The sequence below is a fragment of the Cyprinodon tularosa genome, unplaced genomic scaffold (assembly GCF_016077235.1).
Source record: "Cyprinodon tularosa strain WSP-4 unplaced genomic scaffold, ASM1607723v1 ctg657, whole genome shotgun sequence".
In the NCBI taxonomy this organism is placed as follows: Eukaryota; Metazoa; Chordata; class Actinopteri; order Cyprinodontiformes; family Cyprinodontidae; genus Cyprinodon; species Cyprinodon tularosa.
Genome location: NW_024039404.1, coordinates 141,856 through 159,676, shown reverse-complemented (window position 1 = coordinate 159,676; position 17,821 = coordinate 141,856). Strand labels below are relative to the sequence as shown.

Here is a 17,821-nt window from a genome sequence, read left to right as displayed (position 1 = left end):
GACAAAAAGACGTGTCTAATTATCAGGAATGTGGTTAACAGAGCGAATTATGTCAAACCCCTAATAAATACCCCTGTAAAAACGGGAAAGAAGTACTGAGTTAAGCATACAAAGTGCAGATTAAGCTGGAAGCCAATTACCTCAAAACCATTTCAGGAAAGCTTGTTGACCAACTGCAATTACTGCAGGTATAGAAATAAAAGCATGGGTCTGATGGAAACTATAATTCTAGATGTCTAAACAGGAATCCTTCCTTATTTTAATGACGCATATTTACAGAAGCAAGATGTATGCAGTCACCACCTGCAACCAGAGGGGAAGTGCATGGAGCCTGAGTGTGTTACATAAAAAAAATGCATCTGCTGTCAACGGTACAGTCTGTTCAGGATGATGTAATTTTACGACACTTGTATAAACACTTTGGCGGAGGGGCTTCTTTATTTCCGTGTTTTGCTTATTTCACCAGTCCAATTTTCTTTGCCTCGGTTTCATAGATGAGCAACCGCCACATCTTTACAATGAAGACCTCTGCTTCTTCATCGAGTACCTGAGCAGGAAACAAAGATTATTTTTAATGTTAAACAAAAAGAGGCTAGTTAAGTGAATTGAAACATTTTAAAAGGTAAATCTTAAACTCTTTTCACTAGTTAACAAATGGGAGGTATCTGCAGTAATAAAGGATTAGGGCACTCAGCCAGGTAACATTGATGTAAATAAAATTTGCTCACCATGGCAACATCATCCAAGATACTTTGGGGCATACTGTGAGCCATCACCTGAGAGCAAACAAAAAATGTCAGCATGTCTTCAGTTTTTCTCCAAATCAACACATTTTAATATGATCATTACCTTGGAGCACACAAAGTCGACTAATGTCGGCTCTTCCTCACCGATGTACTCAATGATTTTTTTATTGATCCAGGGTCTAACACGTCGTTCCATTAACGTCTGAGAAACAAGATCACAACACAGGAAATTTGTTAAGATGTGAATAGACAAGAGGAAACCATGTCAACCTGGTCATTAAATAGAGAATGTAAGAAAATAAAAAAAGGGGTTCTAACCGAGTCCACCATTGTCCAGTCCAGAGGGTAGGAGAACAGCTCTGGTTTTGCGGTTGGAATCTTTTCTATCAGGCTCTTGATGTGTTTGCGTTTCTCTTCAGTGTTGGCTCCTTTTATGCTAGAGAGTCCTGCACCATCCACACCAAGGCTCTTGTCATCGTCGTAATCCAGGGGCACCAACTTCCTCTTGCGTGGCTGTTCGTCTGCCTCCTCTTCATCGAGCTTTTTGAAAACGCTGTCCACTGGAAGCTTCTTCCTCTTGCCTGCGTTAGGCTGGCTTGGGCTTCCAGTAGCAACTGATGAGGACACAAGTGAATCACATGACTTTTTCCCAGCAAATATATTGTTAATTTGGGATAATCTTGACATTTGAAACCATTTCATGTTTTTTTTTTTTCTTAAGAGGTCATCTGAGCAAATTACTCTTAAGAACCTCTAGATATTTCTTAAAGTGGTTGGTTTGTTTTTTTTAAGCAGGCCTGTGCCCTGGTTGGGAATCATCCTACAGTGGCTATCTGATCTGTTCAACTTCTAAATCTACAACAACTCTGCATTTAATATCAATTCAACATGTTTGTTCTCCTTTCTTACCCACTTACTTTATAACGTTATTTTCCCCCCATATTTTGTCACCAAGTCAAGCATATGAGCAAAGCTCATCTAATAAAAGGAAAAAAAAAGGTCCTCTCACCCAGTTTCAGGCTGAGGCCGATCTTAGGGCGATTTTCATCCTGCGGCAGAGCGTCAGGCGGGGAGTTTTCATGAGGGATGATGATCCCGCAGGGCGACTCCTCTCCAGGCGTGTTAGGGGAAACATTGCCACTTGCAGACGATACTGAAGGAGCGGCTGTGATTGGCCGCATCATTGGCTTCACCTGTGGTTTTACTTCAAGGTTGTTGTCTTCTTCATTATCATAATCCGCCTCCTCACCCTCCTCCACCTCATCGTCAGAGTGATGAGGCCGGGAGATGGGTTTTGTCTTCTCGGGCTCCTGTCTCCGTTCTCTGTGGTCTCTAGAACTCCTGTGGCGTTCACGTTGCTCCTCAGGTGGAGGCTCTTGAATGATGGGTGGCTGTCTCAGACGCTCCTCCTCCTCTTCTTCCATCTGGACCAATAACGAGCAGGTAAGAGGAAAGCAAACACATTAAAGCAGATAGAGAGACTCAGAGGGGAAAATGACCTTCAACAACAGACAGCATGCCTCCTCAGCAAATGAAACAAAGAACACAGAGAACCTTTTATAAAGAAACAAATATACCCTTCGTAGCTCTGTGTCTGGGTCTGGATGTCCCTCTTCTAACAGCCTCTGTCGGATCTCCTCCAGCTCCTCCTTCTCTCTCTTCCTGTCACGCTCGTCCGCCTCCATCTCCTTCTCTCTGTCTCTGAGACGCTTCTGCAGCGCACTGCCCCTAGGGGTCATAGTGAGAACATCAGCCTTTGAAACAATTAACATATCTGCTATGTTATGTTCAGGGAAAAAAGGCAGCTAAGACAGAATAGAAAAGAGGAGGAGAGACAAAATGAGGGGGAAGGACACAATGAATGAAGAATTAAATTGAGGAAATGAAAGACATTAGGACACCGTGTGGAAAGAAAGCAAAAAGGAAAATTGATGTAAAAAGCCTTGGAAAGGAGAACATATAGAGGGAGGGTGGAGACACACCTACTAGACAACTGGACAGTAAATGAAGTCTTGAAATACGAATATTTTCTATTCCCCTTTATTCTATAATTACTCAGACCGTAGAAACCTACAAATGTTTTACAGTTTTCTGAAATGTATAAAATAGCAAAAAAAAAACTTTGGTAACAAATGCAGCCATTTCTATAACGAGTTGGTGCTTTGGCCTCAATTATGTACATATTTAGTGCATTTGCAGACTAATATTTGCCGAATCGAGCTGCTCAGTGGAGCAGTGGGTAGCACTGCTGCCTTGCAGCAAGAAGATTCTAGGTTTGATTCCCGGCCCGGGGTCTTTCTGCATGGAGTTTGCATGTTCTCCGGGTACTCCGACTTCCTCCCACAGTCCAAAAACATGACTGTTAGGTTAAGTGGCTTCTCCAAATTCCCCTCAGGTGTGACTGTGTGCATGAGTGGTTGTTTGTCCTGTTTGTCTCTGTGTTGCCCTGTGATGGACTGGCGACCTGTCCAGGGTGTACCCCGCCTCTCGTCCATAGACAGCTGGAGATAAGCACCAGCACCCCTCGCGATCCCACTCGGGAAAATCGTGTCAGATAATGGATGGATGGACATTTGCCCAATCATTGCGCTATACTCTAAGTTATGTACACACAACTGCAGCCTTGTTCTATTGTTCTTTCTCACCTGTAATATTTGGGATCATCTCTGTCATCATCATAGTCTTCAAGAAATTCCTTCAGTCGTTTGCCTTCTTTTACCTAATAAAAGAAAATAGTTACTATGTTTATAACAAATATTTGCAGCAAAGTCTAAGTAAAATATAGTAGATAGTGAATGTTAATCCCTGAAAAATGAGCGTGGGAGTTATGCCCATGTAACATGCTCCCACCATTTCTCGTCTGCGCTCATCGTCCCTTTCTGCCTCCTTGGCATAATCTCGAGCCCTTTTCCGTTCCCTCAGCTCCCAGTTTTTTAGACGCTGTGACATAGACCATTGGGCTCAAGTTAAGACACAGAATTCCATAAGCTAAAAAATGTCATGTTCTTAAAAGAAATTTGAATTATTTAAGAAACAAATGTGCCAATTAATTTTACTCCACTAGTAATAATCAATGTAGGAAAGGGAAATCCTTTTGAAGGTTTTTCTACCTCTTGATATGCTGCCTCCTTATCTCTGAGTTTTCGTTCCAGTTTCCTGCGTTCATAGGCGTCCTCTTCATCTTCTTGGTCCCGCTTCTTGTCCCTTCCTCTTTCCCTTTCTCTGTCTCGGCTCAGTTCCCTATAAAAAACGTTAATGATACATAAAAAAAAAAAAAAGAATACATCCTCTTAGACAAATGTATACAATAAAAGAGTGGTTGCTACACAAAAAAAAGAGCATGTACTGTTATTCAGAGGCGGAAAAAAGACAGTTTATCTTGAAGGTTAATGTTATGGTCAGGAGGGAAAAAATCTGCAGTTAGTGTTTATGATCAGATAAGATTAGCTCGAAGTGTAAAAAAAAAAGGTTGAATTATGTAAAAGACAAAGTGAAAATCTATTGTTTTCTATTAAATGTGTTAAAATTTGTAGTTTGATTCGTGCAAATACTTAAAAATGGGTTGAATGTGCATCTTTGTATCATTAAACAAAAAAACGATTACAATAATGTACTGAATGTAATGATCCCCCCAATCATTATAATAAGAACTGACAACAAATGAAATCAGGAACACTTAAGCATAGTTTCAGGGCTGTTTCACAAAACTTGCTGAGAAAACTCAGACGTCCAGTGTGACACAACTTAAACTCACTATAGGATTTCCTGAAAGCGCGCACCTGCGCGATCACGACGCTACGGAAGCCGGCAGACCAAACCAGCGCATTCAGCTCGGCAAAGAACTCATGCTCTTCCTCAACACTGAAGTCCTCAGACATTTTTCTTTCGTTGTTTCTTTCTTTGCACAGGTAAACAGCACATTTCTTCTTCTACGCTTGCATTATTGGCAGAGCAGACGCTGAATGCGCACTTTCATCTGGTTTGGTCTGCCGGCTTCCGTAGCGTCGTGAACGCGCATGTGCGCGCTTTCAGGAAATCCTATACACTACTGTTTATGCTCTAAAAACATTCTAAATGACTTCCTTTCGAGTAAATTCTGGATGCTACCCACTCAGGACACTTGGAATACATTGGACGAGCAGTATGGAGGAATATTGACACGTTTTTTGTGAACTTTTATGGACCTTTCTGTCTCGGTCACCATAGACCTCCATTATTTGAATGTCAGCAGACAGCAAGAAGCCTCCCAGATCTCCAGATGCATTTGAGATATCAAAAAAGTACTCCAGAGTGTTGTTCAGCATGGGGGTGAGTAGAAAATGAAGGCTAATCATGTTTTGGGTGTACTATTCCTTTAAGGCATTTGAATTCCATTCAAATTACTACCAATATTAAATGATTTCCAGCCCTAAAAAAAAAGAAAAGAAAAAAAAAGAGGTAATTAATTAACATTGGAAGGGCCTTCTGGGGAGACTAGTAAAGGGCCTGAGAAACAATTAAGGCATAATTTAAACTGTTCTGGTAGAGAACTGAGGTCCAGTTAAGAAAGTTATATGAATAATATTCTCTCCAGATGGTCGATAACATTCATGCAGAGAAGTTTCAGGGGAGACATAAGATTTATTTCTACACCTGAAGAAAGAGCGTGTGTTTCATTTATAAATTCCATAATTGAGTCATAAATATTTACCTCAGGTAGTATTGGTGTATAAAATTCTGAAATTCATTTTGTGTAATGAAGTTTATAACTTATCACGCTTTTGATGCAACCAAGCATTTAAAATCAGGATTGATATTTTTGCATTCCATTATTAAATAAATGCCTTAACATCTGCAAAATGTTTTCTGTCACAAATCTTTCTTTTACTGTAAAAGAATAAAAGGTTAACATCCGTTCACCTGGATCGGCTGCGCTCGCCGCTCCGATCTCTATCCCAGTCTCTCTGTGGCTCACTCTCTCTGGTCCTGCGGTCACGTTCTTTGTCTCTGTCTCTTTCCCGCTCTTGTTCCCGTTCCCTTTTCCTCTCCCTTTCACGCTCCTTCTCTCTTTCCCGGTCCCGGCGTTCTCTTTCACGCTCTCGCTCTTTTTCACGTTCCCTCCTTTCGCGCTCAAACTCCAGCCGTTCTTTCTCTCGCTTGTCTTTCTCCTCTTCTAGTTTCTGCAGAGCAAAACACAGATGGGTTCAGCGCTTGCCATTTGACATCCAATAACCGTTTGCAATAAGCCGACATGGGTACACAGATCAAGTGGTTTCCAGATTTTGAAAAGTTTTCAAGGAACATAGCCTAAAAACTAGGAAGCCACAATCCTAGCGGAAGACTCCCACTCACAGAGAGACTAAAGCAACATGAGGCACTTTGTTGCTTCAAAAGTGAGGGAACACTACATTTTAGCATGAATGTAACTGGAAACCACTCAAATAGATCTGTGGAGCACAGTTGATATGTGGCATTCATAAGAAAATGCAGCAAATGAAAAATACTTTTTCTTCCTTAAGATCCCTTCTTTCCAGAAACAAAAGAAAAACAAAAACAGAAACAGGCATCAGTCTTTGGTTGAACTAGTTGTTTGTGACTTACAGGTGTTGAACTACGGACTCAGCCCTTCGCTGCCCCTACAAGCCTTTTAAGTTAGGCCTGGGAGGAAAGCAGGTCACACGGTATATAAAGGAAAAACATTATGGGGTTTTTTGTTTTTCTTAAGCAATCAACATAATCATCAACAATAGCCTTTAATTTAGTGGGAAACACTGCATTGGAGTAACTCTACATAAAGAAATGAAAATGATGAACATTAGTTACATTTCTGCACAGATATATGAAATTGTAGAAGCAGTCTTACCCCTGCAGATGTCTTCAGCAGCTCTTCTTGTCTAATCACACACTCACACAGATCCACCCATACAATTACGCAGCATTACACACAAGGCTTTAATTCCTCTAATGTGTACATGCAAGAAACAACCTGACTTTACATGCAACTTATTTTTCTTTGAGGTGTTAAAAAAAGTAAAACTGCATATTACTTTAAAAAAAAAAGAGACTAATGAAAAGCCTTGGGTGTAACGCGAGATAGGAAAAGGATTAACAGGGATAACAACAATAGACCTAAGGTCAAAGTGTTGTTTTAAGCTAAACTACTGCATTTCAAGCTGTACTTTTCATTTTAGCAAAAGGAATGCTCTTGTCTATATTTTGTCATTGACTACTATTACTGAGCTAAATGAGTAACAGATTAGTTGTAGTTCTTAACAGTTTGTTGTTATTTGTAGTTGCCTCTGCCCAATATTTGAATGGATGCAGCTCTGTACATTTTGGGTTATCTTTATTTAAAAATAAAAAAAAAAAAAAAATAAAAAATTTATATTTTAGGATAGTTGAAATGATCCGGAAACTAAATGTAGTATTTTGATGTAATTTAGAGAAATTAGAATCAGACAATCAGACCTTACAGAACAAGTAATCTGAAATTTAACGAGAGAATATCTGATCCGCATCTCTGTGGTCATGAATAGCTGGTTAATTCGATTCGCTGAAATCTGTAATAGCTAATACTACCATTACTCACCTAATAAATAACTTCCGGTATATGGAGCAAGAACAAGATTTTTAAAAATTAACAGAACAGTTTACACAGACAACTTTGTCAAATGTGGTTATTATTAAAAAGCACACCACAGTGTTTAAGAGTTTTTTTAAAGCAACACCATATAACTTTTAACACAAGTATGAGCTTAGTTTGAGATATATTAATGATTTTTCAGGTCAATATAAAGTACTTGGTGGATATCGGTGCTCCATGCGGGCTGACCTTCTCAAAGAAGGGGATCTGAGAGGGTTGGATCTGTCACTGAACGAGTCGCTAGATCCAACTGTACAGGAATCTGAGATCCCATTAAACAGGAGAGCAAACTAAACTAAAGTTGTTGTGGGTAACAAAACTGATACTGGTACTTACCTGATCGGGCACGTTTTCAGAATTGATGTAGGATTGAATCTAAGAGCTGAATGTGCGCTTGCCTTCTTCTCAGCTGATCTTAAGTGGTCTGCTATCAGATTCCATACCGAGGAGGAAGACTGTTTCATGTTATCATGCCTTGTACACAGTTGCTTTCCGGAGTGCCAAACCTAGAAGTTACATGTCTATAACCCCTAGTGGTTAAAAGTTACACAGTATTGCTTTAATTCTATAACTTATTACTGTTATTTCCCTTTGACATGAAGGCTTACCGAGCATATTGTTCTTACTTACCTCTGTAATGAAATAAATCAGGAATTAATGAGTACATTGCTGTCTTCTTTTTTGTGTTAATTTTAGTTCAGTAAATTTTGGCTCTGTCTATTTAGATTAAATCAGGAATATCAAACAGCTTGGCTTTTATTACACTAGTTTTCCATTAAGAAGCATGTGCCTCTTTTAGTCATCCTCTCATAACTAACAATCATTTTGTGCAAGGAAAGAAAACAGATTATTTGAGTAGGAGGAAGGAAAGATATCATGACACACACATTCAGACACAGAGCACGTACCTTGTCAGTCTTCAGATCATCGTACTGCTGTGGAGAGGGCGCCCCCACTTCACACGAGCATAATAAAGGTTACAGCAAAAGTCACTGCAGTGGTTACTGAGTCCTTGTGCTTCAACATGAACACCATTAAGACAGACCGTCATTTATGGAGAACTTGCACAGGTTCACTGACACTTCCGACTTCCAGGGACCTGCTGATGCCGTTTATGATTAGGGATGTGTTTCATACGTCATCTGTAATGCCACAAGGTAGGCTGAATTACACACAACTTGGACCCTGGTCTTAAAAGAACTGTGCAGTTGCCCCGATGCAAGTCCTCAAGAGGGGGGCGCCCAGTATATGTATAAAGGAAAAGAAGGCTGATACTTACATCCTATCCTGGCAACTTTTTCCAAAGCTCTGAGATTCATCTTGCTTTAGTCACCATATGATCACTATCATAATGGTGGGGTTTAATGAATAGATTAGCTTTAAAGTATCTTTACATCGTCTCCATGCATTTTTGTGTGATGAATGAAGAAATGGATCTCTAAAGGGCACACTAAATAATTTCACTATGGAGCTCACAGGTTTCAAATCAGGCCCTAAGAGTTGTGATTTAAATACCAGTCATCTGTTGTGGTAAAATGTTTTCTAGATTAAAGGCTGCAGTAATGCATACAGTGTAAATGTTTGGGACGGCCAATTTGTGGATGCAGGATACAGACATCAGTTCTAATCAAAATTTTTCAACTCTAGAAGTGAACTAGTGAGAAACTGCTGGCCAAAACCTGTAATGTCAAGTGTAAAATAAATGAAGCCACTTTACCTTGTGAGTGTCGCGAAATTTACTAATCTCTCTGGAAATCAGGTCCCGCTTGTCCTCCTCAATGTCAATAGTGTTGATGTCATCCTGTACGGAAAAAGGGAACAAGTATCTCAGTTTTTATTTAAAAAATAAAATAAAATCTAGTTTTACAGTTCATGACAACTAAAACACTTGTGAAAAAAAGCCATTCTTTACCTCTTCTTTCTTTTCCTTTTTTCTCTTTCGTCTCTGGGCGTCATCATCCTGAGAAGGCGCATTAAGCTCTGCAGCATATTCACGCATCAGGCCATCGATGGCATCTTTGACCATTTGATCTCTCTTCTTTGTCTCCTCATCAAGGACCTCCTCCTCATCAGCTCCTCCGTCATCTGACGTCTTATTTTGCTAATACACAAATACTCAAATCAGTCACCTTCCGATTGAGATACTTTTTTTTTAACACTTTAGCCTACCGTATTTTCACGACTATAAGGCGCACTTAAACGTCTTTTTTTTCCCTCAAAATGTGCGGTGCGCCCTATGGTGCGGTGCGCCTTACGTGTGTTGTAACTGCGACTTTTGAGACCACCTCATTGAGGAGATGATGAAAGAGTGGCTGAATGTAAGGAGACCAGGTGTTTTTTTTCCACTCATCACCATCGCTGTTAATATGTGACTCCATGCGTGCCCATCTCACAGCTGATGTGAAAAACATGGGGAAACAAATTAACGCTGTGCTCGCTGTTCAACCGCTCGACATCGGTGTGAACCGGACCCAGCAGGTGCAGCAGAAGCAGCGAGTTTACATGCAAAGTCAATGGTTGACGCGCGTATAGGCGCAGCAAAAGGTCCCACAGCGCGTTTTGAGAAGCAGCCGCAGCGCCTCGGGAGCGTTTAAGTATCTGACGCACCGCCAACGCGCTGCTGCTGCTCAAGATGGAAAAATTGAAGTTTTGCTGCTGGACGCGCCGCATCAACCAATCAGAGAAGCTGATCTGGGAGCTGACAGCGAGACAGACACAGCGCTCTGATGACATATGATATTAAATGAAAAAGGCTGGATGGATGAGGAGATGATGAAAGGCAGGTGTATGTGAGGAGACCAGGTGGTTTTTTCCACGCATCACCATCGCTGCGTGCCCATCTCACAGCCGATGTGAAAAAAAAAGGTGAATCAAATGAACGCTGTGCTCGCCGTTATCCCGGGGGTCTGACAAAGGAATTTCAACCGCTCGACATCGGTGTGAAGCGGCCGTTCAAAGTAAGGCTGCGAGCGATGGATGACAGACGGAGACCACAGTTTCAGGATAAGTGGAAGGCAGCGCCGGGCAAGTTACGCCACCGTTTGCGGATGGATTGTTGATGCTTGGACTAATGTGTCTGCTGGCTCTGTTGTTCAAGCTTTCGCAAAAGCCGGCATTATTTCTGAGGAGCCGCGCTGCACGGAAAGTGACTCTGACAGCGAAGAATGGGAAACTGGCATGTCTGATTTAGCGCAGCTGTTTAATTCAGAAACAGAGGATGATGACTTTGATGGGTTTGATTAATACTTTGTAATAAATACATGAATAAAGCACAAACATACTCAGTTTTGCTCCCGCTCTATTTTTCTACCTGAAAACTTAATTCCACAGCAGCCTCTGGGCCGGGTCTCCTCCTCTTCACCGCGGTGGCTGGCAGGTGTTTTTTCATCTAAATAATCTAAATCTTGCAGCTATATTTGCTGTGATCAGTGGGAATAAAGTAGTTTTAATATGTTTTTAAGTGAGAAAGTCCACCTGAAAACTTAATTGCAGTCAGTTCATCCAGATTATCTATTTCTGTCGGAGGCGCTCAGACCCCCACATACCAGCGGTGCACCGACAGTAGAAATCCCTTCATCAGCAGCCTCTAGGCTGGGCAGCCTCCGGGTTCACCGCGGTGGCTGGCAGGTGTTTTTCATCTAAATAATTTAAACTGCAGGCACCAGGATACCGGCAATAAAAGCGAACACATTCCGTCGGCAGGTTTCAGGATTTTAAGTTAATTTAGGAGTGACCACAGCGCTGTGTCATCTGCGATGTGTCTGTCTCATGGCCAGCTCGCAGGTTTGATTAATACTTTGTAATAAATACATGAATAAAGCACAGTCATACTCAGTTTTGGGCCCGCTGTATTTTTAAATACGCAGTAGAGGTATTTAAAGGTAGTAGAGGACATGTACCTGTATATAAAAAATGCGCCCTATAGTCCGGTGCGCCTTATGTGTGTGTTAAATACAGAAATGGCACACATAACTGAGAGTGCGCCTTTTAGTGCGGTGCGCCTTATGGTCGTGAAAATACGGTAAGTTTGTATTCAGTTATTAAACAAAGTTAGTCGTGAAGCAACAAGCATCAAACAAAAACGTATTCATACCCCATTTGTTGTGTTCTTCTTGGCCTTCCACTCATCCAGCTGAGCTTTTGTTTTTGCATCGACCTTCACCAGCAGGTTTTTGTCTCCAATCTGCAGGTCATGAAGCAACCGCAGAGCTCGCAAAGTAGACTCTGGCTCCTTGTATTCACAGAACCCAAACGCTGCAACACAGGTTGAACAACATGTTAATTTAAGCGTTTCCCACCCTACACTCTTAAAATATTTCCAGAGAAACGGTCAAATGCAATCCAATCATTTTCCAGACTGCGTAGGAACTGAGTTAACACCAGAACCGTTTTCCTCCTTATTTACATTGCTCATTGACAAACTAGAATCCTCCTACTGGAGTACGGGCAAACAATTCTGCAAGTGTCTAGTTTCAGCCTATTTAATAAAAAAAATTGCGCTTGGTAGATGTGTGAAAGAATTTATGTATCCTATGTCATTATTCAGTTCAATAGAGTAAAATAAAATAAGGCTTGACCATGAAACAAAAAGAAATGCATTATTTTTAATGTATATTGATGTTTAAATTACCTTGAAGCTTCCCAGAGGCTCCTTGAACTCTTTTCCAACTCAAAACAATACCGCATTTCTGTAATGATACAAGAAAAAGTTAGCTATATATATATATATATATATATATATATATATATATATATATATATATATATATATATATATATATATTATTCCTTGGTACAGAAGAGATTAAATTTAGGACAGCTAAGCTCATCCAAAAATGTAACCGATGTCTCCATCTTACCGCTAGAAGCTGCCTGATCAGCATGTCTGAAGCTTTCTCTGATATGTTCCCCACAAACACTGTGGTTGTGGGCCCGCTGCTCTCATCGTCCTTTGCTCGCATAATAGAAAGGTCTTTCTTTGGAACAGGAGGTTTACTGACAACCGGGACAGAAGGAACCATAACTGCAGGCCCTGGGGCCATGATGCCCATGTGAACTGGGATCATTGGAGCTCCTGAAACAGAGGAAATGCATACAGTTAGTAGAAAAGAAAACTGCAAGAATAAACGAATCACGAGAACATGCTTATGTCATAGGAGACAAGTGTGATACTATCAGGTAAAGCAATAAAACTATTATAAGATCAAACATTGCTTACAAAAACCTTAATCATTATAGCAAAGTTGAATTTCAAACTGATGGCTGCATATCTTTAGTGTGTGAGTAGCTATGCACAAAGTGCTTATTGTTACTTGATTTTGAAGATTTTTTCTTTACAGTTTCATTCCTTTAATTATTCTTAGTGTACAAAGCATTTAACATAACTGAAACTAATCACCATGTTTATTGACCTTATACAATTCCATTAAAGGTGTGCAGGAGATTTTTTAATCAGGATATGGGTGGATAGCATCGCATTCCCTTACCTGACATGCAATGACTTGTTAGAGCCATATTCTGAATTTTAACTTGATACCTTTCCGATAAGGTATGGGCAACTGAACATTTTGTTCCTTTATATTTCCTATTTAGATATTTTGGGTCAATTCATACTAGACTTGTTCAGACCCTCTGCCAGGGATGTAAAGTATGTCGAAATCTATACCCATACTCAAAGTCCTCAACTAAAGGTAGAGTAATTTTTTTCTAGTTTACATACAATCACTCTAAGAACTCCCTCACAATGTGTGAAGACGTTACATGCAGTTGTTTCGGATTAAAAGGTCACAACTTAAAAAGGAACTCTTCTCCATTGTTTGTGGGAATGTCCTAAAGTCCACAAGTTTTGGAAGTATGTTAGTAGGTGTCTATCAGAATTGCTTAAAGTAAAAGTCCCATTAGAGGTTAAAATCTGTATTCTAGGAATATATCCAATAGAATTCAAACAATCTCGGAAGACAACTACATTGATAAACTAATGACTTCTTCAGACCAGGAGATCGATTGCACTATGCTGGAGGAGCATGGAAGCCCCCTCCATGTGGTTCTGTCGGAAAGAAGTTGCAAGCTCACTCGAACTGGACAAACTAAGATACATTGCAGAAGGCAAACAACGGGACTTTGAGAATCTATGGGAGCCAAATATGAGGATTATAGGGACTAAAAGTGGTGCTGATTGATGGCAGTTTTTAATGGATGACTTGACTACAGTTTTTATTCATATATCGCCCCCTTTTTTTCTTCCTTTTTTAAGTCTCTGCATTAACCTAAAGGGTTTTGTATATTTTTGGAACTAGACAAATGCAGGTTTAAATGATGAATGCATGAGTGAATGTCAGTGTGTATAAGTACATGTTAAAAGCTCAAGTTTGTTCTCTGTAAGTTTTGTTGTATCAAAAAAGCGAAAATTCAATAAAATATATTGGAGGGAAAAAAAGGTCACAACTTAGCATATCTTAAAAGTAAAGTTGACTGGACAAACCAAGGAAAGAATTACAGAATATCGTGGAAAAATAAGGTTTCAAAAGTACCATATAGTCACATAGTTTGTTTTTTTTGTAGTTGTTTGTAGTTACAGATGTATTTGTTATTTATATATAATTTGCATATTGACAAATAGGGATGTACATTTGTGAACTGTACTCTGCGGAAACATGGGAGGAACTGGCTTAATAAACGCAATCAGATTGCAAGATAATTGCAATTTTTACACTTTGCAGTAATGTAAGTCTATAACTCTATAAAGGAGGAGGGCGCTTACCTGCAGGGAAGCCAGGATACTGATGAGGGATCCCAGGAGGGGGCAACAGCGGCCGGTTTAAATGAGGGGGGAAGGACATCCTGAATGTGGATCGGACCTAATGAACACATGGTTGACAAAGTTAATCAGGTTAATCATTGAAGGAATTTAAATATACTTATAATACCGTACAAGGCCTCTGCAAACAATATCTTAACGGCTTGGGCACACAAAAAGATTCACTTCCTGCTATATCACAATATTTAAACACAAATCGCCAATGACTTTTATACGACTCTGGTGGAATGTTATATAAGGTTAGCTAGGTCTTTCGAGAGGGTTTCAGCTAATTTAACTTCGTTGAATTCAAACTACAATAACTCTTTACTAACTTTGAGTGTGACAACCAAAAACAATTAGCTAAGTTAGCTAAAGCTAACACCAAGCACGTTCCTATACCCGGCACAACTAAATTATGCTAACCTGACATTAGCCTGACTCGCCGTTAGACAATGTATACACTTTGGGCTTTTAGCCGTTTAAAATGTATTTTCAAAAATGCGAAAATGTTCATGTATACTTACCACAAAATGCAGTGGCGCACAGTTGGATAAAATCGATTATATAGAAAGTATTTGTGGTGAAAAAGTCGCTATAGTATAGGACGATAGATTAGCACAGTTGCTAGCCACGGCCTTCAAAAAACACTCGTGCGCATGCGCTTCAAGGATCCGGATAAGTGCGTTTGTTTTGTGTATCAGGCTGTGGCTGTTTGGGCGGCGAGAATCATGCTCAGTAACAGAGAAATGATGGGCTGATTGTTTTCTTCTTCTTCTCTTCTATTATGGCGGATCACAAGCAACTTTAAGGTGCATACCGCCACCTACTGTACATGAGTGTGTAGCAGCGTTACTTCACATCTATTAGATTCTATTTTTTAATTTTGAATTCTTAAGATACATAAACAATGCTTTCCTTAGTTTATGAATATCTGTTATGTTTCCTTCATTTCCTAATATTCCTTTAAGATTCCATTCATGCCCTATACTTCTAACTATTCTCTTTAATTTTTCCCTTTCGTGTTCATATAACTTACAGTTCATCAGTATGTGTTCTACATTTTCTTTTTCACCACATTTCTCACATTTATCACTATTTTTCCTCCCTATTAAATAAAGCATGTCATTTAAGTAGGTATGACCTATTCTTAATCTACTAACTATTATTTCTTCTCTTCTGTTTCTTTCATTAATGTTTCGAATTCGAACTGACTTTTGCACTTCATATAATCTTCTTCCTTTCCTATCTTCGTTCCATATTTTTTGCCATTCCTCCATTTCTTTACTTTTAATAAGTGATTTCCCTTCCCCTTTTCCAAAAGGAATTGAAATCGTTATTTCCCCCTCTAAAGCCCTTTTAGCTCATTTATCTGCCTTTTCATTGCCTTTTACTCCTTCATGTGCTGGCACCCAACAAAACCAAACATCAATGCCACCCCTATATAATCTAAATAAAATATGATGAATTTCTAATACCAAATCTTTTCTATTATTTCCTTCTCCCTTAATACTTTCCACTACTGCTTTAGAATCTGTGCACACCACCACCCTGATTGGTCGAATCTCCTCCACCCATTGCAAGCCTAATATAACTGCCACCATTTCTGCTGTAAAAACCGACAATTGATCTGATATTCTTTTATGAATACATTTTTTAAACTCTGGGATATATATTCTTAAACCCACATAACCTTTTAGATTCTTAGAACCATCTGTATAAATTTTAAGGTAATTATTATATGTAGTTCTTAAATAAATATCAGTTTTTATCCCTATTTCATTTATATTCCAATCATTTTTCATTGTATTGATTTGCAAATCTACATTAACCTCAGGTATTAGCCATGGAGGAATAACGCTAATTGGGTTAAATTGAGCTATTTCCTTGTCTTCTAATCTATACTTTTTAATCCATTTCCTAACCATCCATCCAAATCCATTACTTTGGAACTTCACATATTCCCAACAATTTTGCAGAATAGTTGAATTCACATGATCATCTATATTACTTTTAATTTTCATCCAATAGGCTAAAGCTAATTTAATTCTCCTCATTTCAAGTGGAGTTTCCCCACTTTCAATTAATAGAGCATTAATAGGTGTTGTTTTTATTGCTCCTGTACATATTCGTAAAGCCCTACACTGTAATCTTTCTATTTTTTGTAATGATGTTTTAGCTGCTGCTCCATATATAATGCTGCCATAATCTATTATTGCTCTCATTAGAGCCCTGTATATGCTTAATAATGACTGTCTATCTGCCCCCCAATTGTTTCCAGCCACAGCCTTTAATATATTAATAACTTTTTTACATTTGGTTTCTAAGTTATCTATATGTGTTTTCCATGAGTAAGAACTGTCCAACCATAAACCTAGATATTTATATTCTGTTACTCTTTCTAAAGTCTGTCCATATAATGTTATTGTTTCTATATTAATATTTCTCTTCTTTGTGACAACCATATAGCAAGACTTGGTTGCTGATAATTTGAAACCCCATTCATAAGACCATTTTTCAACTTTACTAATTGCTTTTTTAATATTTTCTACAACATGTTTAATATTTTCCCTTTCATCCATATGGCCCCATCATCTGCATATAGTGCAGATTTTATACATTTATCAGTTTCATAGAATATATCATTGATCATAATATTAAATAAAATTGGACTAATTACACTACCTTGTGGTATTCCATTTTCAACATTATATTCATTTGAATAGTCATTCCCAATTTTTACTCTTATTTTTCTATTTAGTAGAAAATTTGCTATCCAATTATACATTCTCCCACCTATTCCCATCTGTTTCATTTTTATAAGTAATCCTTCTTTCCACAATGAGTCATATGCTTTTTCTATGTCAAAAAATACTATAATCATTATTTCCTTCATTTTTAAAGCTTTCTCTATGTCATTACTGACTCTAGTTAGAGCATCTATTGTTGATCTTCCAGTTCTAAATCCACATTGATATCCATTAATTAGATTATTCTTCTCAAGATAGTATCCTAATCTATTAACCATTATTTTCTCCATCCATTTACTTAAATGGGAAGTAAGAGCAATTGGTCTGTAATTATTTGGATAGGAAGGATCTTTACCTGGCTTATTAAATGGTAAAATTATTGCCCTTTTCCAACTATTTGGTATTGTTCCTTCTTTCCATATTTTATTAAATAATTCTAATATTAATTTCAGTGTTACTTCCGGAATCTGTCGAAACATAGCGTAACATAATTGGTCCTCCCCTGGAGCTGAATATCCTGTCCCTTTCAATACTGTTTTTATTTCTTTCATGGTTATATTCATATCCAATGTTGACATATATTTTTGACATTTTTCTAGTAAGTTTTTATGATTTCCAAGTTTTTGAATCATCTGCCTTCTGTGGGTATTTGTCAAGTGATCACCACTATGAACTGCCGCAAATGTCTCTCCTAATAACTCTGCCTTATCTTTATTTAAAACCAATACCTCCTGTCCTCTGACTAAGGATGGAATATTAACATTGTTCTTTTTCCCCGTCATTTTTCTAAACATTGACCACACATTCTGTAAATTAACTTCTGAACCTATTGATGAACAATAGTCTCTCCACGTTTTCTTTTTGCATCCTTTATAGTTTTCCAAGCTTTTGCTCTTTTCCTTTTATA

At 38.7% G+C, this 17,821-nt stretch overlaps 1 protein-coding gene across 1 annotated transcript; it reads right to left on the bottom strand.

Moving 5' to 3' along the window:
• Positions 1-165: 165 nt before the first annotated feature.
• rbm25b (RNA binding motif protein 25b) lies at positions 166-14,845 on the bottom strand. The gene is made up of 17 exons (XM_038309105.1): positions 14,692-14,845; positions 14,129-14,225; positions 12,228-12,442; positions 11,999-12,056; positions 11,462-11,622; positions 9,281-9,469; positions 9,086-9,169; positions 5,646-5,905; positions 3,857-3,986; positions 3,597-3,686; positions 3,392-3,465; positions 2,324-2,474; positions 1,756-2,170; positions 1,065-1,360; positions 850-948; positions 729-776; positions 166-547 (listed from the first exon to the last, which is right to left on the bottom strand). Exons 2-17 carry the CDS (start codon positions 14,205-14,207, stop codon positions 455-457), a joined length of 2,442 nt encoding a protein of 813 aa, XP_038165033.1. The 5' UTR covers positions 14,208-14,225; positions 14,692-14,845; the 3' UTR covers positions 166-454.
• Positions 14,846-17,821: the final 2,976 nt, after the last annotated feature.